Below are 24028 nucleotides of genomic sequence, written 5' to 3' on the forward strand. Positions count from 1 at the left end.
CAGGAGCTGAATCGTAGCCAAACGATAAGCTCACGCTCTGTTTTAATATCTACAGTTCAGAAATGATCGGCCTATATTTTACAAGTGCCTTGCATCAAATCATCCCGAGTTAAAGGCGAATCCCTTTAAATGTCGACAGATGTAGGGTAACTGTTCGCGGACGGGTTATCGGAGGAAACATGCGATTCTCCGGACGTATGGAAACGCCGCCCGCGCACCTGCCCTCTCCGTCACTCATCCAAATTTAAATCCTGAACTCCCTCCACCGGCGCGTGCGCTAAACATTCTGGAATAATTCCTGTGTTTCACCCACCGATACTCGCCATTCGAATTCGGGTCGCGACCGCGTTCGGTGATATCGTTTCCATTGCAAAATCAGGCACCCCGAATCCTGCAATGGCTGACGTAGACGTACAAGTCCAGTACACCACCACTGAAAGGAAGACCAGGAAGGTCAAAAAGACATCCAAGCGTAGGGAATCCAAGGACGGTGAGGTCACCGTCACCGAAATCGATCAAACCAACACCACCAACAACGCCGATGATGGGTATGTGTAGTGGTGGCCAGACCTTGACCCTCGTGGGCAGTGCGATGTGACCGAAGTGTCTGTGTCATGTGTTGATCTTATGTTTATTATTGTGTTGTATTAACAGTCATGTTAGGTTCTACACTGGCCACCCTCACATACCCAACCTAATTTAAGGTACTTATCATTTAACGTGCCTATAAATGTGCTATTAACTTCGACTTTCACGAAACTCAAATCGTGTTAACTTCATAAATAAAATGTTTTACTTTGAAACTTGAAGTGAAATGTTTTTACTTGAAATAAAATGTTTTAACTTTGAAACATTTTTTTTTTTTATTATTTACAATATTAATCTATAAAAATAAGCCATTAAATATATTTAATCAGTTCTTACAATATGCGTATAATAAAAACATATCGGTTTTTATTGTATTAAGTTCTTCCCTTCCCTTTACAGCTTATTTTCAGCGGCGAATACACCAAGGCGATGAACAAGGACTGGCACAGTAGTCACTTCTGCTGCTGGCAGTGTGATGAATCACTCACTGGACAGCGCTACGTGCTAAGGGAGGAGCATCCCTACTGCATCAAGTGCTACGAAAGCGCATTTGCTAACGGCTGCGAGGAATGCAACAAGACCATCGGAATCGATTCTAAGGTCAGAACAAAAGCCAACCTTAGCCTCAACTTACTACTACTTTTAAAATATACTCGATTTCAGTTTTTTGCGACGTTTTTCTGACTAGGTAGTAGGCACCATTTAAAATTAGCGCAAAGCTATTGCGTTTCATTTTGTAAATTATTTGAATTAAATTGTTGTAATGAAATGCTTACAAACGATTTTATGACAAGAAGATTTATTACTATGACTTAATTAACTATATAAATATACATGACATACAACATAATGTACGTTCACGTTACACGGAGCGTACATATGTATAGGTTCCAATTAAAAGAAATATAATAACATATGCGTATAAATACATCACACGGAATGATACCAAGATTAGAATGGTATCAGAGTCAGTGGCATCGCTTAGCTTTGTTACGATCAAATTTAGTTTTGTCACTCCAGTCGGCCCAGATTCTTCGGGCGTACCTATGCACACGGCCCCAGGCTGATCGTTGCCAACATCGAGTATACCTACGTTTATTCCAACCGACGAATGACTTTTTCCGCTAACTAAACAAATGTAATAACTAATCAGCTCATGTTAGAATTACACTAAACCTCTGTCAATAATGATTAAACAATAAAATCAACTATTAGAACCAAAATTTGTTTATATAAGGCTCCTGATTGCACAATAGCATAAATTTAATTTAGTTACAATTTTTAAATTTCTGCCGAAGCAGTTTATAATAATAAATATTGCGTTGGAGCTTTTATAATAAATATTTGGACAAGATAAAATAGCGGCAGTTCTCGAAAACAAACTAGCCGCTGGTCACGTGCTATTTTTGGTTCGGAAACAGTATAATTCTAATGTTCATTTAGCTTTAACCTTGAGAAGCTATGGGTGGATCCATCCGACGATTCTTTCGAGATTTATGCACGATTACACCACTTAGTATTTCGTAATCAGCTAAAATAAACATTCATATTTTATTGACATCGAATTTAGTTTAGTTTTAACACAGTTTCTGTAACAGATCTCGCAATAGTGCCAAGAATAGAACACATAATGAGGGGGCTTTATTTTGAAACTCTGAGATTACGTCCTTCGTAAATTTTGGTTAGTATCTGTTTACATGGCTTGTTTACTTATTCGTTAAGTAAAACGTCATATTTAATGCTTTTCAACTTATGACAGTATGTGAGCTAAAAAACTGGTAAAGTTTTTACAGTGCCGTCAGACATTATCAAAGATACAAGTTATTACAGTGGTTAGTCTTTAGTAAAATTAGAATTATTATTCCTTTATCCGTAGTATCGATGTAGGTATTCTACTCAATTTGAGAAAAAATGTGTAGTAACTCTAACGCCCACAACTATGGATTTTATTGAAGGTTTTTCCAATTGATTTACGTTTTTATAAACAGTGTATGTTTGCACATCACTTCAGATCGACTCATTAATCATTCCACGCAATGAACAGCACTGTCAATGCTTTTAGCATTAATAAATGAATAACGCTGTTTGATTTCTAAAATCTAAATAAGAATTAATTGCTTAGTATAAAAGTAAATATTGATTATATAATGTTTTAGGATCTTTGTGTGTGACTTTACTTGTATGAATTAGATGTTTACAGATGATGTGACAGTATTTAAAATATTTATTATAGTATATTTTGGTAAAGTTAACGACGATAATTAAAGCTTCGATTTTCGTTTAGGCTAGATATTTACATTTATTCAAATGTTTGTTTCTGATCTGAGTGTTTATATTTTTGGGTCTCCCCAACCTGACTTGGAAAAAATATTAATCTGTCTGTCGCAATTGTTATCATAAATATTTGATTATGTTACGTATCGTAAGAAAATTGTCTGTCAACTATTATTGCAACAGCATGGTCGATTGAAACATGAAACAAACATTCTCATACATGGAGATTGAAGCCTAGTAGTAGAGTATTCAATTTATAGTGTATATTTAATAACATTACGATAACAAATTAAATATTTATTATTTTTCTCAATAAATAGTTTCCGAAATAAAAGACGATACTTGGGTGCTAATTTAACCTATCCTAAACCAGATTTTATGTTTGCTGATCCGCAGTAACGTCACTGCGAATATGAAATCATCTATAATAATCGAACTTTGCTCCTCTAATCATAGTTTCTAAAATATATGCCAACTACTTCATTTTGTCCGTGGACAAAATAGCTTAAGCTGAAATCGTGTTTGACGATATTATAAAAAATACACGTAAGGTATAAATGTTATGTAAGGTATAAACATTTTAACAAACTTCGAATTTAAAGCATTTTGTTGCTAAGCATTTTTTTTTTTGTAAACAGTTATAATATTTTAATAATTATTATTATTGGATTAGGGTATTACTAGAAGGTAGTCATAAAAGATTTGACTAAAAATTCCTCTACAACAAGGATTATCGAAATATATTTCTATAGTCAACTTTACCAATTAATCTCTCGTTCTGCAGGACTTGTCGTACAAAGACAAGCACTGGCACGAGGCTTGCTTCCTCTGCGCCAAGTGCCGCGTGTCGCTGGTGGACAAGCAGTTCGGCTCCAAACTCGACAAGATCTACTGCGGCAACTGCTACGACGCCCAGTTCGCAAGCCGGTGCGATGGCTGCGGCGAGGTCTTCCGTGCTGGTGAGTTCAGCATTAATTTTATGGAAGTATACTAACTATATAAGAGGAAATCGTATGAAACAATGAAAGTGGCATTGTATAGGGACGCTTTACCTCGCTTTTAACCGTTTATTCAAGATATAAATACAATAGTATACCAGATTCATATGTGCTCAGAATTCAATATCTTCCAAAAAACTAAAATAAATATATAAATAATTTCCGTCTTCATCGATTGGCATTATAATTGATAATAATATTAGAAGCAGTATAGATAATCGGAATTAAACAATCACATTTTTGTTAACTTTGAATTTATGTGATATTTTAGTTTAGTTAGTGTTCACCAATTACTGGAACTTTATAAATTCAAATATATCTTAAAGACATTGCAACGTAGTAAACAACTACTAACAATTACAAAACCGTGCTAAACAACTACGAGTCTACAGAAAGAGGATCAAAATTCGTTCTAACTCTATAATCACGGCACGTTCACATAAACCACAGTATAAAATATACATTCAACGGTATTCAAAGCTGAATGCGAAGCCTGATTCTAAAAAAAAGCATTCGTTTCCTTTATACTTTCACATAAAATCTGCCTTGTTACAAGTTCCATGGAAATATTAAAGAGGGACTGTGTTTAATTAGAAGCCTTTCAACTACTCACAGATCTCTTAAATTAAGGGATCCGGTTGAGCGAGAAACGGTTTTCCTTTTTGTCTAACTGATTGTAAGCCGCGGTTTCACGCTAATTACGTTGTAAAATGTTGCTTGTGTTCTGGATCGCTAGTTATACTACTAGTCTTATAGAAGATGTGTTGATTTGTTGGTTATGAATGAAATATGATCCAATCATCTTATGTAGTATTACTACTATAAATAAATGTGCTGTACGTATTATAATCAATGTATTATTAATTAGTAGCAAATCGTATAACTATGCTAATATGGATTATAACTTTAATTATATTATTTAGTTTGATATGTTTTGGTTTTAGGGGCAAGCATTTCTCTTATCTTATCAATTTAAAATAATGAAATATATACAAATAACGATTTTATAATCTAAGATCCGAACTAGACAGGATCTTCACCCAACTTTTTTACGGACCCAACTTTTTTACGGATAAAATTTATTTTATCTCTACTTTAGTATGTTAGAGATAAATCGCGAGAGGGTTGACTGGAAAATTTCAGACAGGCTATATTATATTCGCCAACCGCCATTGAAACCAGATTTTAGCAGACAACCCTATGTCACACCGTATTTGCCACGAAACAACGCTTAATTTGATCTAAGATTTATTTATTAAACATGGGGTGAAAGTAACTAAAACTATAAATATTTGTTATACCTGTTTATATCTGCCAACCAAGTAGTTATGCTAAAAAAATAATAGACAACCGTTGGTAAGCATTTTCTACAGGCTTCATACTGTCGGTTGGTATTAAATTTAATTCTTTAAACTCATAGGTACATTTTTACTATTTTTTCTCAATTTTGAATCAACTATAGCCTGGCCAGAAATTTTTAGCCAAACCTTTCGTGATTTTTTTTTTCTTATATACCTACTAAAATAAAATAATTTTCTCCATAAACAGATGATAATATCGTCTCTGATTGACACGGCATTAGGCACCAACTATTCTATGAGTGTTATATTACATTCTTGTAGTAAACATTTAAACGACGAAGGCGTGAAATTATTCACATCTGTAAAAGGATTAATGCCGCGAACATTGAATATAAGTTATATTACACTTGAGAGGGCTTAGCGGAACATATGCTACTGCTTGATTCATACTTGACACACAGACCTTTAAAACTACAAGTGTTTACTGTTCGCATTGCGTATGATTTGAAAGAAATTTTAATCACAAAACCAATTATAATCAACCAAACCAAACCTTCATATCATGTTGAAGGCTCATTTTGTTAGAAATGATGTCCAGATTTATTTTGTACATTCTGTCAGATTTACTTTTTTCTCTGGTTTCCTTACATTTATGTGGAAATTGGTAGTATTAATTAAAAATATTTTTCATTATCCGAAAATTTTAACCTTAAGCTAATTTAAAAGCTTTAAGTTAAGATCGCTAAATAGTAGTGCTGTGTGTGACACAGCTGCAGTTAAATCGCTGACCCGTATACGGGCAGTGGCATACCCTTGCTACTTAAGGAACTGTAAGGTGATTTGAGCAAAAACCTGCCATTGTCATTGCTGCAACCTCGACGCTTCAGCACAACTTTTGACTTTTAATGTATCCCTCAGAAAAAAGGGTTTTATATAACTATACCTAAAAATATAAACTTAAATTAATTTATATAATATTCTGTTATGAATGTAATAATCTATACTTTGCCAAATTTTCTTTGTAATGCTTCAAGTTTTGTTTCAAAATTTTGTATTATAACAACAAAACGGAACTGTTATGTCAAGAAAAAATGTACTAATGACGTCAGTTATCTGTATATATGCATATAAAATAAATATTATACTGTAAATATGCGTATAAGATATATAAGAAAACGAATATGATATCTCTAGATAGTCTTCATTTCGATTTGGCTCCATACATTAGATTAGGACATTACATCATTATAAGAAATCATATAACAAATAATTACGGGCAATTTTCGTATTTCTTTTCATTGGTGAATTTAAATTAATTTTTTCCTATTTCGACCAAAATCGTCTTCAGTCATGACCTAAGTACAAAAGCTTAAATATAATAATATTTTAATCTTTACCAACGTCGAGACAAACTAGAATATATCCTCTATTTAATTAAGCCTAATAATTAAATAAACTTTACGTAACCAATAAAATCCCAAATAGAATAGTGAATACGATATTACTAAACCGCGCAGAACTCGTAAATCGTAGAGTAACAATCAATCACGAGCTTGTAACGATACCTTACTAATGCATGATGTTGATTGAAAAAATAAATTGAATTAAACGGGAGGTCGGTACTAACGCACGTCAACTTATATGGATGGAAAACGGCGATTGTTTTATGTGTAGCTCGAATTAAAAGCTCTTTTTGTAAAGGTTTTAGTAGCAAATTTGTTTTATATGATTAATCGACATTACCTTTTTATGGATTAAAGAAAACTATAGGGTGTAATTCGTATTTTTATTTACGCTGTGCTACCAATAAAACTGACGATGTAAATTCAAACAAAAGTCGATAATTAATATATTTTTTTATAAATTAATTAATTTGTTTAATATATACATACAAACTTGTTTGATAAGGTTTTCTTTAGAAATAAGTTACTCTATATTTCTCTATAGAAAATAACATATGAATATAACATTATTTACCCTACTATAAATTATCTTAAGGGTTCCTCCCTAATCAAGTCTCGAGTATTCAGTCTGTAATTTTCTCAAAGGTTCAAAAAGAGCATTATTTCGAAAATAGCTACGTTATGTTCCATAAAGTTATAAATATATTTGGCATGAAATTACGAATGTTTTTATCAAATAGAGGCTAGTAACGACGCGTTGCGCTGGCGGTTGTGGGCTCGATGCCCACACATGATAAATATTTGTATTGACCATACAGGTGTTTTCCGCGGTCTGGGTGTTTGTGCAGTCCTTGTGGGTCTCCCCACCGTGCCTCGGAGAGCACTTTAAGCCGTCAGTACCTGTTGTTATCATGTATACACCTGATAGCGATAGTTACTATCATAGTAGGGAATATATCCGCCAACCCAAATTGGAGCAACTTGGTGGATTAAGCTCTGATCCTTCTCCTACATGGAGAAAGGCCTATGCCTAGCAGTGGGATATTACAGGCTGAAGCGCGTAGCATAGTTGATTATTAACAATAGCAATAGTCATGGGTTCAATTCTTGTTCAGGTTTTTTTTTGTATAGGCTTTAGAAATGTTTCTCGTGGTCTGAGAGCATACGTTTGTATTGTTTTTGAAGTAAAACTTCATTACGCACGCTTGAGTTGGGGAGTAAGCTGGTGAATGCGTGACGAGAACGTTACGAAAAGTGTGATCGAGTGAGACGAACGGAAGTTGAGAGGGAGATATGAGTAAGTAAAAATTGAAAAAGAGAGAGTTACGTTTCGTAAGTTTTACTTCATTCGTGTGATGATTCTTATGTGTGAGTCATATCTGTGCTTATTAGGTATATATTAAAATGACATACATTTTCGCAGTTTACTGACTGTACATCTGTTGAATATTGTAAGTTTGCTTTTAATGTTAACGTTAAGCATAATATTGGCCTAGCTGTCCAATTAGACTGGTAATATGATAACGATGTGTACCATATTTTCGTTCCTAAATTACACATAGATACTGTTGTTTGTTCCCAAGGAAGACATCCTACATCTATTTTAGGTAAGGTGTTCGACTCCTAACTACGTTCCTTTATACGGGTGCTCAGTATATAGGTTTTATAGATCAAGTTCCACGTAAAAAAAAAATCCTAGTCCTATAATCCAGTTCCTACTAATGTTAAAAATACGAAAGTTAGTGAGGATAGATGAAATACGCATAACTTTCACATTTATTATGATTAGTAGGATATAAAAAATCACCCTCGAGTTTAAACAGGTCGAATCTTCGAAAAAAACAGTAAAAAAAATAAACATTGCTTATCCATCAGCTTCCGGACAATAGGAATGTATAATGAAGGTGTTTTATTTAAAACTGGAACATCAATTACCTCCCACGCTTTAAAATAACATTAATCATACAGGACCGCGTATTACTCATAACAGGCAACGTTCGATTGTTTTTTTTTTTTCAAATCTATACATAGAAGACTGCGAAAAGAGTTTGTCGTTTCCTATACAAACTCTCGTAAATATCAAGTGACAGTTTTTTATATGTTATAGTGATGGTACTCGGTTTCGGGGCGTATCTTTATTTATTTATTTATTTATAAGTTTAATACAGTAATAGGGATAAAGTATTTTGCAATAAATAAAATATATGTACAAGGTCGGCCTTACCAAGCGATTTATTATACATTTTGAACACAGGAATTATTTTAACAGCTTGACTTCTAACTAACTAAAACCGAACTAAGTAAAACCGAACGCCTCACGCTAGTTAGCGATTTCATTCAAATAATACGTTTTAGTGAGCCAGGATACGATACCGTTATAATGTGTCGTGATTTGCAAAATTCTGAAACTGTTTTGACCGTTAGTTGCTATTTGATGATTAAAAATTTCAACGAAATAATATCGCTTCAAAATAATAGCATATATCCACCTATTATATTATTTTAGTAGCGGGTTTCATTAATGCTCAAGGCAGATATTTGTAAAAATATTATCGTAATAATATTTTTGACCTGGTGCATCCTGGTTGTTATCATAGATATATGATAGAGATCGTTACTGATAGTAGGGGACGTATCAGACAACCTGCAGTCTAGCAGGTTAGTAGATGAAGCTACGAAACTTCTACATGGAAAAAGAGGATTAAGGCTGACTCAGTTCAGTTAATAATTGTAGTAATGTATTATTAATAATCATTATTTATTTAATTTTATTTCATTACACATGTGTATATTATATACTTGTGCTTGTTACCCAACTTTATATTAGAAATTATTATTTCTTCATAATATTATAACACATCGTAACAAACTATTTACACATACACGTAAAATGTCGACAGTAATGATTACTAATTGATAAATTTATAACATGTCATAAATTGTTAATCAATATTTATTTAGAAATAATAATGATTCAATAAATAAAAACGCAGCTTTACCATAAAATTTTAAAGTTATAATGATATAAAAAATCTCTCTATATACTTACTAATACTAAATGTGCCTTGCGATTACACTCGCAAGATAAAAATTCCATTCATCTTTTCATTCTCAAATCTTATAATAATCTCTTAATATTAATAGGATAAATGCCAAACTTTGGATAGGTGTTTGTTACTCTCACTCTAGTATGGTTCTTGAATTTTGGCACAGATTTGCTGCTAGTCTGGAATAGCATATGACATAAAAAGTATTCTTTAACAGAATAATGAATGGTTTTCTGAGAATAAATTTTCACACGAACAAAATTGTATCTTTTTTTCCTAATTTTATCGTTCTTTTTTTAAATTTTCTTGCTATGCAAACCATGTCCTAACAATACAGGAATTAAAAAAAAAAAATGTTGCAATCGTTCTGAAATTATGCGTGTACATACGCTTCGGCGATTCATTTTTATTTATATACAAGATAATTAGTCTAACGCCAGTACTTGTTAATACTCGTACGTGACGCACTTGTCTGTATATTCTCCTTTAGATGCAAACGCCTCTGCGTTATGATTTGACACGTCAGTCACACGCCTTTGATGTTCAACAAAAAGTGTCCTCATTAATAAAATAACTGGAAAATTTTAATTAATTTCCTTTTATATATATATATATTTTTTTTAGTTGCCAATTCTCATACATTTTTCCTTAACAAAAGATTCTGAATCAATTTTTGTTAACGTTTAATTAAAATTTATTAAAAACCTTTTTAAACAAATAAAAATTTAAGATTAATAAATTAAAAGAATGTGTTAATTAATTACAAAAAAAAAAAATAAACAAATAAAACTAGTAAAAATAAAATGTTTTAAAGGTTGAAAAAGAGTCATCATCGGCTGAATAAACATGCCCGTTTTAAATCATTCAACGTTCGTTAGTGCTGTTAACGTCCAGAATAAATAAACCGATTATATTGAAGCATACAGCGTGAATATTCATTTGACGATTTTTGCTATATAATTAGTTTTACCGTTAATTTTCCGATATTTCATTGATTTTGATATTAATTTAATGTGTATTTAAGTACAAACGTGTGTTTGCGTGCGTGTTTAATGTGTTTTTAACAATTGCAGAAGCAATAAAAATAGAAATTATGAGTTTCCGAGACGTTTATTGAAAAATATACTAAATTGTAGGTTGATGATTAAAAAATTAATTGATTGTCCATATTTTCTTTTTAAAGTTCGACAGCTGAAGTATAAGGAATGACAAACCGAACCAACAACTGAAAAAACTTGAAACCGAGCAACATTAAAAAGAAATAAGATGGAGATGTGTATAATGCATTCTAAGTTTTAAGTCAAACATTAACTATATTTAATATAACATAGCAGCGGATCAACGTCTGAACGAATGTCTAAATGATGCAGTTGTAGACATGACACCCATTAAAACATCCTTAAGAGAATATGCAAGGTGAAATGTAGGCAAGTTTATTTACGACCACTAGTGCATAGCTCGCATCATAATACATAAGATCTCAAGAACATCATTGCCATTAATTTATCATTTGATTGGAGATAACTGTAATGACATTATTGCCTAGATCCATCTAGAGAGCTAGCGATATAATCTTTATTATACACTAGAAGTCTAATTAATTATTTCGCTTAACATTATATTATAGTATTATATCTGTGGTTGTGGTGGACACAAAATTCGGATTTAATCCTTTTGATATATATCTACATGTAACTGTATAACAGTACACGTAATGGCGTACAGTTTTTATATGACCTCTATGCTAAATCTTAGCGGAGTCATTAGTAATAAACACTTCACACTCAACGGCCCCAGTAGGATTATCTCCTGTGTCGGAGGTCTGGAAACAAACACACAATACACAAGCATAAACGCCCAGACCACGGCCAAACATCTGTATGGCACATAAAAATGTCTGTCATGCGCGGGAATCGAACCCCGCAACCGCCAGAGCAACAGCCACAAACCAGTCCTAAGACCGTTGCGTATTAGTAGTATTTACTTTCAAGAAATTATAACATAATACTAATATCAATATTAATATAAACATGCCTTAGACTACTCCTTCAAAGCTTACCTTGATTACGAAATCTGTACAAACAACCCACATGTAATACATCAAATCCTTACCTAAACGCGATAAATATTTACTTTCCACATTAACCTATTCTAATTAATTTCTTCCCTTTGTAGATTCGCCTACGATTATTATTTTATTTAATTTGAACTTTAAATTAAAGACTATAAGTACAATTTTCCCCAATTCAATAAAAAATCCTTAGACGATTAAGCAAGTCCTTAAATACGGAGCTTTTCCTAACATTTCACCCTTTTTTTATACGAGTAGGTAGAACCACTTAAAAACCAAGCGCTTAAAGTTATGCTGCCTAGAGTATGTCTAACTACTTTTTTATCTGTACTTATAAATGAAAAAGTAGGTAGGTATATTTAAAAAAATGGAGGGTATTATTTTTTTAATTTTTATTACTACTTACTAAAGTAGATTAAAAAGTTATAAAAGTCCTCTATCAAATACACTACATGGCAACACTTGCCTCCTCATACTAATACAATTTTTAGGTCAACTATAATTAAGAACAATCGCAAACTTTCATGTCGGCATGTTAGAACAGCTTAAACAACGTTACTCTATTACTTCCTCATTGTGCGTTTCTTAAAAGAATCCGAAGCGTTATCACATTCGATTAATTAAGTTCAATCTACAGCCTACATCCTACACGTTCACTCGGACGCCGAGACACGGCACGGCACTCAGTTCAGTACCGCATCGCAAGCCGAGAAGCCTGCTCACCGCGGTCGTGGAAATAAACAAACGTCAAACTTCCCGCGCGAAAAAAATATATACAATTTATTAAAAAAAAAAAAAAAAAAACTTTTTATATTTTTAAATATCAGTAATTTTTTTTTTTTAATTTTTAATAATAAGTTCGTACCATGTCGGCGGACGTGTTAAGTGACGATTTTAAGTCGCGTCTACATTTGACAACAAAGACGGTGGGACAGGAAAGGATACGGAGGGCTCGGGAGAACAATGAGGACGTCGCCATATTGTCGATGTTCCTCCCGAACGCAACAGCTGAGCGGGAAAACAAGAAGTTTTTTTGCGCTATGAAAGATCACTGCTTGCTTGGCGACCCGAGGAAAACTGTTGCAGGTTACTTTTTCGTATATACACTGTATTATAATGATAAATAAATATAAACAAGTAAAAGAATAATTGAATTTCTACTATACTTATGTTTAAAAAAAAGCTCTTATAAAAGTAAAATTAATTAAGTAAATTAATGAATTAGTATAAAAAAGTGTAACTTCAAAAGTTTTTTATTAATGGTTTAAAATCTGAACAAGATATATACGTAAATACACTAAAATATATAATATATGTAGGCAGAACGTGAACTGATAGGAGAAATTCCGAATTTAAAAAAAAATATTGATACATATTTGAAATACATAATTGTAAGACCAGTCAATAATATAAAATTAGAAAATTTTAAACTTTATTATGTTGACTCAGGAACTTGTCAGTCTAATGCGATTTTAATTTTACGTTAACGTGGTTCATATAAGGATGCTAAACATATAGGTAATGTTAAGGAGGTATATTATTGTGTAATAATAGCATTTATTAATTAATAGCAGCGTCTTTTGTGGTTACCCGCGTAACGTTTGATTCAGGATAAAAACAGCCAGTGTTATTCTTTACCTGTACATACAAAGGGTCGTCGCAATCCAATTGTAAAACTTTTAATATACTTTTATGTGCCTTGTACTATTCTATTCATAGCATATCTCTGTGTCAAATCCCTATATATAGGAATTTCTGGAGTGACTGAGTCACTAATATCTAACCAAACTTTCGTATTTATTTAATGCCTAAAATAAAATATCCACTATTCATTTATTAAATTTAAGCCTAGGTGTAAGAATTAAAAATTTAACATATTTATTCATAATAGCTTATAATCATGTATTCAAAAAAAATATGACATTTATTTATTCGAATAAATTCAAATTACTCCGCATAAATATTAAATTCATACAATTTAATTCAAAACAAACAGTCGAATAAAATAACGCCGAACATTAATTTACGCTTGTCCACAGCGCTTTCATTTTATCCGCCCGTTAATTCATTCGAACGTAATTGAATGAAGTCCTCTCCTTTCATTCAATTAACGTTTACATTCGTTCGAAGGCCGACATTTAATTTCGTTCATTAGTGACAAATTACGTTCGATAAATCTGTTCAATGAAACGATTCGATTTTTAAAATTGGAAGATAATTTAAAAGTCATATTTTGCACATCTTATACTATGTATATACATGTTCTTATTGGGTACACTGTACTTACTTGGTATATATGTATGTACTTTATACCGGGTTTAACGCAGACGGTTTTGAATGGATCAACTAGAAATTTTCGGAAAATATTTTTGAAATGTTATACTTTAAAAATCAATCAAGGAATGAATGAATGAGATAACAACCATAAATATATTATTATAGTGTAAATATGCGAAGGTGTAACACCTGAATCGATTTGCATTACATTATATACGTCGGTAAATTTAATCCTTATGGCAGGAGAAATAGTGGTGTAAAATTTTTGTAAGTCTGTGTTGATACACTGTATAAACACTGAGCTCATACTCATGCTTATTAGTAAATATAATTTTTCAACCTTCACCTCGTTTTTGGTTCTGCAATTACCAATATTTATTATTAAATAAGAGATTTTAACAAATTTATTTTATTACAAACACGAACAAATCGCTTTAAAATTAAATATCGGTGTTTAATACTTTTAAATTATATTGGAGATTGTTTTTGAAACAGCTTTATGTTATTGAAATTAGTAAATAAATACTTATTACACGAAAGCAAATTTAATAGTGTTAAACGTATCAATCAAACTTATCTTACAGACATTTAAATGTAACTGTAAAAAGTAATAAAACTTATTTTTAACTCTGATCAAACCAATGTTCGTTTTGAAACCAACACAAGTGTACCTTAAGTGATCGTAAAAACGTATTCATTTTGTTGTATACGAAATATATCTCATACTTTAACTGATACTATATTATAATGAATAGTCTATAATGTTCCTACTGGGCATATATCTATATTCATATTAACTTATTAAGAAAAGGGTCAAAGCTTATTCCGCCCTATTTCACTGCGGATTTGATATATACCAATATATCTAAAAAGATTCATACTTTATGTTTCCACTCATCATTGAGTACAAGATAAAGTTGTAGATGTTTAGCACAATATTTGTACAATATATAATTATGTATGTGTACCATCTTCTAATTATAATAGAAATATTCTATCCACTACGTGTCAATATTTGGAAATACAACATTGCGAAAAAAATTAAGACGTAAAAAAATTAAAGTTTTAAAAGAACCAAATTTATTTTACATGTGTATTAATTTATTAATATTATATGTTAATTTTTCAAACAAAAAGCAGCTGAAAATGAATCAGCGGTGGCTGATTATCGATAATATCTAAAAACTTAATAATTTTACTTAATACTTCCTTTAAAAAACTAAAATATTTTCCCATATTTAATAATTTTACAATGTTTAGTTTTTAATAATTTTACAATGTTTAGTTTTTTTTTTTAATTTAACTGAACCGTAAAGAGGTTGTTATACACAAAGAAAATGTAATTATGTCGCAAAACATAATTTACACTTGAAATATCCCGTAAATAAATTTAGCTCGAGTATAAAATAAATGGTCTTGAAATTATGTTGAGCACTACAGAAAGAATAGTCACGGAGGAACGTTTTATGTAAATATTGTGAACATTACGGAAACATGCATAACAGTTTCTTTTAAACACGTTTTTAATACAAAACTAGCTACTACCAGCTACTTTGTCGATATAACTTACGATATAATTTTTTTTGTTAGTGCTATAAAAATACCAAAAATATAGCAATAAAAAATATTTAATTTATATTTTTACGTAAAAATAAATAAATAAAACGCGTTGTTCCTTTAAAAGTTTCTCAGCACTTTTGATATTTGTGACAGTGCCAATTATCTAATTGTTGGATATATTACTTAGAAAACCTAATTGAAATTTATGTTGTGGTTTTTCAATTAAGCTAACAGAATGGAAAACTCCTATCATTTTATTTACGTATATTATTATTTAGTTATATAAAGTACTTAAATATTATATTTACGGACCTAATTATTATGCTAATTTCTTTACGTCAGCGAGCGTCAATTATACACTTGTGTAATCATTTTATTAAGTGTTTAGATAAATTATTACCATTCTGATTGTATTGATTACCATTATATAATATTTAAGTCTTTTTGATATTTGAACATTTTACATACATATATAATGTATGCGGGTAATTTATGTTATATTTTTTAAAAGTCTGAGGTGAAGTATGAGGTAACAAGTATATAGGTATAGATTGACCCTTTAATTTTCAACAGGGATGTATTATGTATTATTGCAGTGTCACGTTGACGTTTGTTAATAAATATATGAACAAAACAAAATATAATGGGTAATCTCTTCAATTTAAATTACTGTCAAATTGGAACTTTAATCTCTGAGATAAGCTTATAATAATTATATTAATAATCATGATATACCTTTTTAAAATCCTTGTATTGTGCCCTTCAATTTGATACCCATATTGTAGTATTCGAGAAAAAAAATTTCTTTTTCATTAACTACAATGGCTTCGCGCAGCCGCCATGTTTGATTTTTTTTAATGTCACCTATCTAAGAACACTTGGGCAGCTAAGACGAACCTAACGATACCTCAATTATGTAAATCCGTTCCGTGGTTCTGGAAATATGAGGTAGTAAAGAATATTACATACAAACATACATACATACAAGATACGCGCGAAAAACATAACCCTTCCTTGGCAGTCGGGTAAAAACTGTACACCGAAAGAGGTCGCTCTTAGCGATAAGGCCACCTTTTGTACTTGTTTTCTATTTTTTTCTTATTGTGTACAGTTGTATTATTATGAGCGCATTAAAAAGTAATTTATTATAACCTTATTATGTAATTTTATAAACTACGAGTATGTATATATCAAAATTTTCTTTTATAATAATAGTATACATATAACTAGTATACATATAACTAGTATACATATAACTAGAATACTTATAATTATAAGAGACACCAGAGTCGGGGTCACGAGCTAATATTTTATACCTAAATTTTTGGAGCTGTTACTTAGAAAGTAATATGTATATAATTATGAATCATATCTATAAGCACACGTGACTAGAGAAAGGCGAAAATTTCTTAATTGTAACTTAAGATGTTGTTATTATTCTACGTAGGTACGAGATGAGTTTCATTTTAGTGATGTATCAAATTTTAAAATACACTTTTTATTGTTTTGCTAACAATAAAATTACCATGACATAATCTGTTTATATATTATTGTTTTTTTTTTGCAATTTCGCTAATTAATGAAGATAATAATAATAATATACTTTATTGCACATTTAAATACAGAAAAAAATTTACATTACAAGCAATTATAGTCACAAATTGTACAACCAGGCGATCTTATCGCTAAAAAGCAGAGATATTGTTGTATCAATTCTATACTAGTATACAGTAAAAGAATTATTCCAAGAAAGAAGGTTTTTATGTAATTTTTTTTTCATTTCATGAAACCTTAAAATTATTTCCTTTCACAAACATCAAGCAATAAAACTTGCTTACAAACTAAACCCAATAACATCTAATCGCGTGTTACGTTCGCGCATTTTACTCTTTGTGTACAAAGAAAAACAAATTACATTTTCTCGCAAATATCTGACGATTCGCTCGACGGCAATAAAATGAATTTTAACAATACGCGACATCATAAACAATGGACTATAAATTCTTTACAGTATTTAAAATTTACCGTGTGTTAAGGAAATGTTTAAGTGAGAGAGAGAGTAACATCTATCAAGTTAACGAGAATACTTTATTCTTAAGATTTTCACAATATTTTTTTTTTACTAATTCTTGGCTTCTGCTCCAGTTTTTAAGTTCGATTCTCACCTCGAATGTGGGTACAAGTATACCTACGTATTTATTTATATATTAGTTATATGTAATTATTTATACCAGTCGATTGTTTAAGCACTTAATTGGCCTACCTTAAGAACAGACGACCGTGTATGCTAAAAATAAATTTAATTCGTTTATTGTTTTCCAATGTTTACACGAATTTCACTCATATAATGAAACAACTTTTTCGGATTTCATTATTAAGTTTTTTAGATGCCTGACGTTTCCGATACTTTACAGCAACCATGGTTACGGGAGGACAGTCCTCCACGATAAAATGTAAAAAAGTTATTTCATTATAATTTGTTTGGGACGAATTCTTCTATGTAACTTTTGTATTTGATTAAAATCAATGTAATAGATCATCTTACCATACAAGGTTCGGAACAAAATTACGGATTTAAAGAAGTATTTAATTAACATAAATTTAAATCAACGATGTAATCTACTGAACTACGTTTTATTTTAAAAGATTTCGAATAATCGGTAATCGATTTATTATAATTGTTTTTGGTCGCAAACGAAAAAAAAGGCTTTAATTTACATGGAGAAATAATACAATGCTACTTACGTCAAAAAATAGTCCATTAAATACGCCTTACTAGACGTAACTTAAAAACTACTCGTCAAGTTTTGATAACATTTAAATGAAATTAAAAATCTAAAATCAATACATCAGTTAAGAGTTATGACTTAACACACGTAAAAAATACAGTTCCATTGAGAACCTCTTCATTGTCTAAAATCGGTTTAAAAATGTCTGCTAATGTTGAACTCTAGAGATGTTTATTGAATATCTATATTGAAAATCTCTCAATTATTTGATGTAAGAACCATTGAAGATTAAGAAGTGTCTAGCTTGCTTAGCTTTTAATGTAGTTTTGCCTTTTATTTGTATCATTATTACTATTGATGTAGAGGAGGTCTAGATAGGTATCATATAATAACAATAACGCGCCTTTTTTCAAAGAATTTACGATTGATATTGACCCAGAAAATTTTAGGTCGACAATATATTTTGAGACTTAAAAAATTTATACAATAATGGTAATGTCACCTGAATTTTATAGCTCATTAAACTGAAAACGAATTTTCTGCCTTATAAGATAACGAAGGCGATATATAGGAATTCTCAAGATGAATGTGTCAAGTTAATGAATGTTATTACATCATCTATATAAATAAAAAATAAATGTTGTTCTGTGGTAAGCACATCACTTGAGACCGGCCATTTTGCCATTTATATATATATATATATATATCATTTTGTCGTTTATTTTTACATTGAAATATATTTTTGTCATAATACATTAAATACACAAGTATATGTTACATGTACATGTCTGAACGAAACACATTATAGATGTAATGTCGTTTATAACACGTTTAATGCGTTATGCTCGAAAGTAGGTAATGTTCATACCGCGCATATTTGGTCAAAATTCGGACCGAAAAACTCAAAAAAAATTATAGTGTTTTCTATAGTGCTTATTATTATTAAATTTAGAAGTAGATAATTGATTAACATCAAGACAACGCCTGTTGCTAGTGCAGTAATAATTTCCTTAAACTCCAATTCGATCGTGCTAAGGCCGACAGTTGAATGGACAGAAAGACGTATGCGTTTCGTATATGGTCTTGCGAACATATGGCGCGCGGTTCACCTCAACCTTCACAGTTTTATCATATTTGATTAGTCTCACCCCATGGCCTTGTTTATCGATATTGCAGTTTTCCTGCTCTATACATATATAATCCAAAATGTGAGCAAATACATAATTATTTATTGATACACATTTTTTTTAGAGAGGAATGAGGATTTCTGAGAACCAACACCCCGGAACCGCGTTAGCATTACTTCGAGGTGATTGATATACATATGTATGGTACAGTCTATGACTGAGTGAGAGATGACATGTAAGGGAAGGTCATAAGGGAAACCAAACCCAACGAATGTCGATCTAACACTTACTTTATTAAGAATATTTTGAGTATATATAAGCAGTAGTACAGACGCCATCCAAATAGCAATTTCATAAGAAATCTGCATCAGGGAAATCAGTCTCATCAACAGTTTCGTAATAAATAAACTAAATTAAATGATTAGTTTGCAAGACAATCACATTGCTGAATGTGCAGTAACCCGTACAACATATTTTCTAGTTGTATATTGTTACAATTTCTATACAAATTACAAGTTTAGGGCGGCACCTAATACAATAGTACATTTTAGCTTAAAAGTAACCCATAGCTTTTGTGCTTGTAAATGTTTTATTTTTGTCCTATTAAAAACGAATATTTTTATTTATTTATTTTTATGAGCATTTTGCAGTAGCTTTTTAGCAGTTTTATTATCAAATCTTCACAGAGTACATACCTAGTATATTAAAATGATTATAATTAGTAATAGATATCCTTAAATTAAATGAAATTCGGTCACCAACCCGCCTGCCCAGCGTGGTGACTATGGGCAAAACACATGAGTTCACGTTATTTTTGGCGTAAACTTGTGGAGGCCTATGTCCAGCAGTGGACTGTATAGGCTGTAATGATAATGATGATCCTTAAATTAAACCAATGTGCTTTAGAGGCTACACGACTGAAGTAAAACTTACGAAACGTAACTCTCTCTCTTACTTTTATCTCCATCTCATCTTCCGTTCGCCGCGCCCGATCACACTTTTCGTAACGCTCTCATCACGCATTCACCAGCTTACTCCCCAAGTCAAGTGTGCTTAAAGAAGTTTTACTTCAAAACAGAATTCTAAGTGTAATAGGACGAGTGTTCTCACGTGTCAACTAATATGATACTAATATTCATCTATAAAGGGCTGTTAAGGTCATATAAACAGTGTAAAACAAGTCCTATAATATCACAGCAACAGGACCTTGGTTATCTAGATGCTTCCTACCGTATATAATAGTATATAATGTTCATTTTAAAACGCTCCTCATAATATTACTTGTCAGCGTTAAATTAGTGTCATTTGTTTTTATAAAGATTCCCTTATAAAGAGTACACGGAAGACTTTCAAGTAGCTTGGTAGCTGCCATTACTTAGTGTCTGATTAAGTATGCAGCCATTTTACGGATAAATTACTTGTAATTTAGGGACAAGAGCTTTTTCGTTAGTTACTTAAACCGTCTTTTTTTCTGCATTCTAATTAAACAAAGTTGTTCTTTAGATTATGTAAGTTACCTAAGTACTTTCATTACTCAAAAACTTTAAAAAAAAAAATACTTTGGTAAAAATGTAATAGTGTCTGATCTTTTAATACTTTTAATATGAAATGTTATGACACTAAAACAACGTTTTAATACGAATCCTACTGCGCTCCAAGGAGGCTGTGCTATACTCTCACTAATTTAAATTAATTATGTCAAAATACAGGCTTTACTTTGTAGGTCTAAGCAACTTGTTTACTGTAACTTTCTAGTAATTCCTTATGCACTCAAAGGGCTCATAATGTTCACGTTATCGGTACTAACGATTAGTTTATCTTTTCACCGCTGATACTAATTTATATTCTCACTAACAACGAAACCTCTAAAATTAAATTAAATACAATGTCAAAACAAAAATGTTTTGAAATTATTTTGGTTCATAAATACTTCATGGGCTCATAACATCTCTCGTAACATATATAGAAATATGTTCATCTCAATTTTAATCTACAGTTACAATATATAGTAAAATATATACAATATTACGAATTACAAAAAAAAAGTAATGTTGAACGTACTGTATCAGTATTTTCAACAAAAGTTTTAATAGAAAACATTGTGTGCCAAAACATGAAAGAACATAAAACATGTGAGAAATAAATGACTCGCACGTAATAAGAAACTCTTTAAACAACGTTTCTCAACTATATAAAGTATTTAACGAATTCATTTCGTTATTTAAATTTACTAAATAATAATTTAATATTGAAGATAATCTTATCTCACAGTGTTAATTCATTTCAGAATTTGTTTTAAATCAATTAAAAATATGCGTTTATCGATGCCATTAAAATATAAAAAATTCTCTCTAACTATAATTTCAATCGTAAATTCGTCTCAGCGTACATTAAAAGAACAATGCGTATCAAATCCATTTAATCAGACTTAGCTCGTGGTCGGCACACGTGGCCGTTTTACTGCCAAACAACAATCGAGATGGCCGACTTTGGACGTTTAGAAACTGTAATCGATAAAATAAACTATTTTTTTACCGAGTTCCAAAAAAGGAGGAGTTTCTCAATTCGACTTTATTTTTTTTAATGTATGTTACTTCAGAACTTTTGACCGTGTGGACCGATTTCTACAATTTTTTTTAATCGAAAGGTGGTGCGTGTCATTTGGTCTTATTTAAATTTATTGAGATCTAACAAGTACTTTTCGAGCTACATCTAATAATGCGTATTTACTTGACTATTTTTTCGTCTGCCTACGTTGTATTACTTGTCGATGTAATTGAAGTCGGTTTTTTTTCGTTTACGAACAAACACAATTATAAACATATGTAAAGCTTTATGAAATCTAAATTTAAAACTTTTATTTGTAATCTGTATTTAAATGTTACAACAAATAAATAAACAATCTTTTTATACAAAGAAAAACATTAAAACCATCCAGAATAATAATACTCCAAAGTAAAAAAAAACACATACCTACTACACAAATGCGTATTTTCTTCCATAACTGGATATTATTTGTTATTAAAAGGAACATGATTTATAAAAACGTTAATCATTGTCACTTTTCTATAACAAACAATATTATTTAAATCATTATATATTATATTCCTGTTAAATAAAACTTTTGGACCCCTTCCCACACTACCTACGTTAGTCTTCTGCCCAAAGGTTGCTTGGAAGAGATCGCTGTATTAGCAATAAGGTCGCCTGTTGTAACTGATGCAACTTTAATTTTCCTAATGTCATCTTTTCTTGTAACTTTGTATTGGTGTGCGAAAGTGTAAATAAATAAATAAATACATTCATCATCATCATCATTTCAGTCTATCACAGTCCACTGCTGAACATATAGGCCTCCACAAGTTCACGCCAAAAATGGCGTTAACTCATGAGTTTTACCCATAGTCACCACGCTGGGCAGGCGGGTTGGTGACCGCAGGGCTGGCTTTTTCGCACCGAAAACGCTGCTGCCCGTCGTCGGCCTGTGTATTTTAAAGCCAGCAGTTGGATGGTTATCCCGCCATCGATCGGCTTATTAAGTTCCAAGGTGGTAGTGGAACTGTATTATCCCTTAGTCGCCTCTTACAATAAAATAATTGAAAATATAATAAATACGTTGAAAACGATAAATTATTATATGGCGAGACATATAATTTACTCTAAAATTAACATCCGTCTATGTAATGAATAAAACAAGTATATAAACAAAAGAACCGACTACTATTATTTATTCTTGTTGCCTTACTATTACATTTTTCTTAAACATCGTGTACATACAAAATAATTCTAGTTACAACACATACATTTTAATCACACGAATTGTTAAGAAGGTATTAGACGACTCAAGCAACTTCGCTCGTTTTAAAGTCCAATAATCGGTTTAGTTGAAACATATCCCATAAAGCCTATATGTTATAAAGTTTAAGTTTGGTTATTCACCGGGTTCCTAAACTTTAAAGAAATTTTCATATCGATTACATATTATATACAATACCCGACTAGAAACAAGGTCAGGCTCAACCAGATCATGTATCTGGACCGGATCAGGATAGAATGAGGCATGCCAGATCCAGCAAGCTCTATCAGGATCAGGTCTGGTCCAGACAAGGATAGCCTGATGTAAAATATAATCAAGTATGGATCAAGGAAAAAAAAAAAATCAGAAAACAACATTCCATTTCACAAAACTATAAGTTAACCCTAGTATTTTTATTACATGATCAACGTTAGTACATTGGTATGTAAGTTTTATAAATTGATTAATCAGAATGAAGGCTTTCACTGGTATCAAAATATCATGAATTAGTTTACCGATGTTATTTGGAATAGAAAAGGCATGAAGGAGATTGATCAGTGCGATCGAGATTACAACCTCAATAAAATTTACAAGACCATAAAACAGGCATTTGATAATTTACCGTTAACGTAGAACAACGAATGCATTTAAATTACGATAAATATCACTGCACTATGATAGCGGAGACTATTATATAGAGAAAAAAACTAATAAACACACTAAGGAATTAACACAAATTACTATTATATAAAAGGCGGTTTTATTGCTAAATAAGTTTTCCAAATAACCTTAAATTAAATTTAAAATTTAATATTATTCCGTAGATAACGAAAACCGTAATTCACCGTGATTGATGC

General features: G+C 31.2%; 1 protein-coding gene across 3 annotated transcripts in view; it reads left to right on the plus strand.

The window, feature by feature from the left end:
- The window catches only part of LOC123654180 (four and a half LIM domains protein 2), a 42517-nt gene that overhangs the window by 9952 nt on the left and 8537 nt on the right, over positions 1 to 24028 (plus strand). Inside the window, exons 1-3 of one of the 3 annotated variants that reach the window (XM_045590101.1) lie at positions 292 to 548; positions 999 to 1188; positions 3647 to 3821. In XM_045590101.1, the coding sequence (XP_045446057.1) occupies positions 397 to 548; positions 999 to 1188; positions 3647 to 3821 (517 nt within the window). In that variant the 5' untranslated portion in view covers positions 292 to 396. Of the gene's footprint in view, positions 1 to 291; positions 549 to 987; positions 1189 to 3646; positions 3822 to 12533; positions 12769 to 24028 lie in introns of those variants that run through there. The other 2 variants (XM_045590102.1, XM_045590103.1) reach the window with 2 other exon arrangements.

The sequence above is a fragment of the Melitaea cinxia genome, chromosome 6 (genome assembly GCF_905220565.1).
Source record: "Melitaea cinxia chromosome 6, ilMelCinx1.1, whole genome shotgun sequence".
NCBI lineage: Eukaryota > Metazoa > Arthropoda > Insecta > Lepidoptera > Nymphalidae > Melitaea > Melitaea cinxia.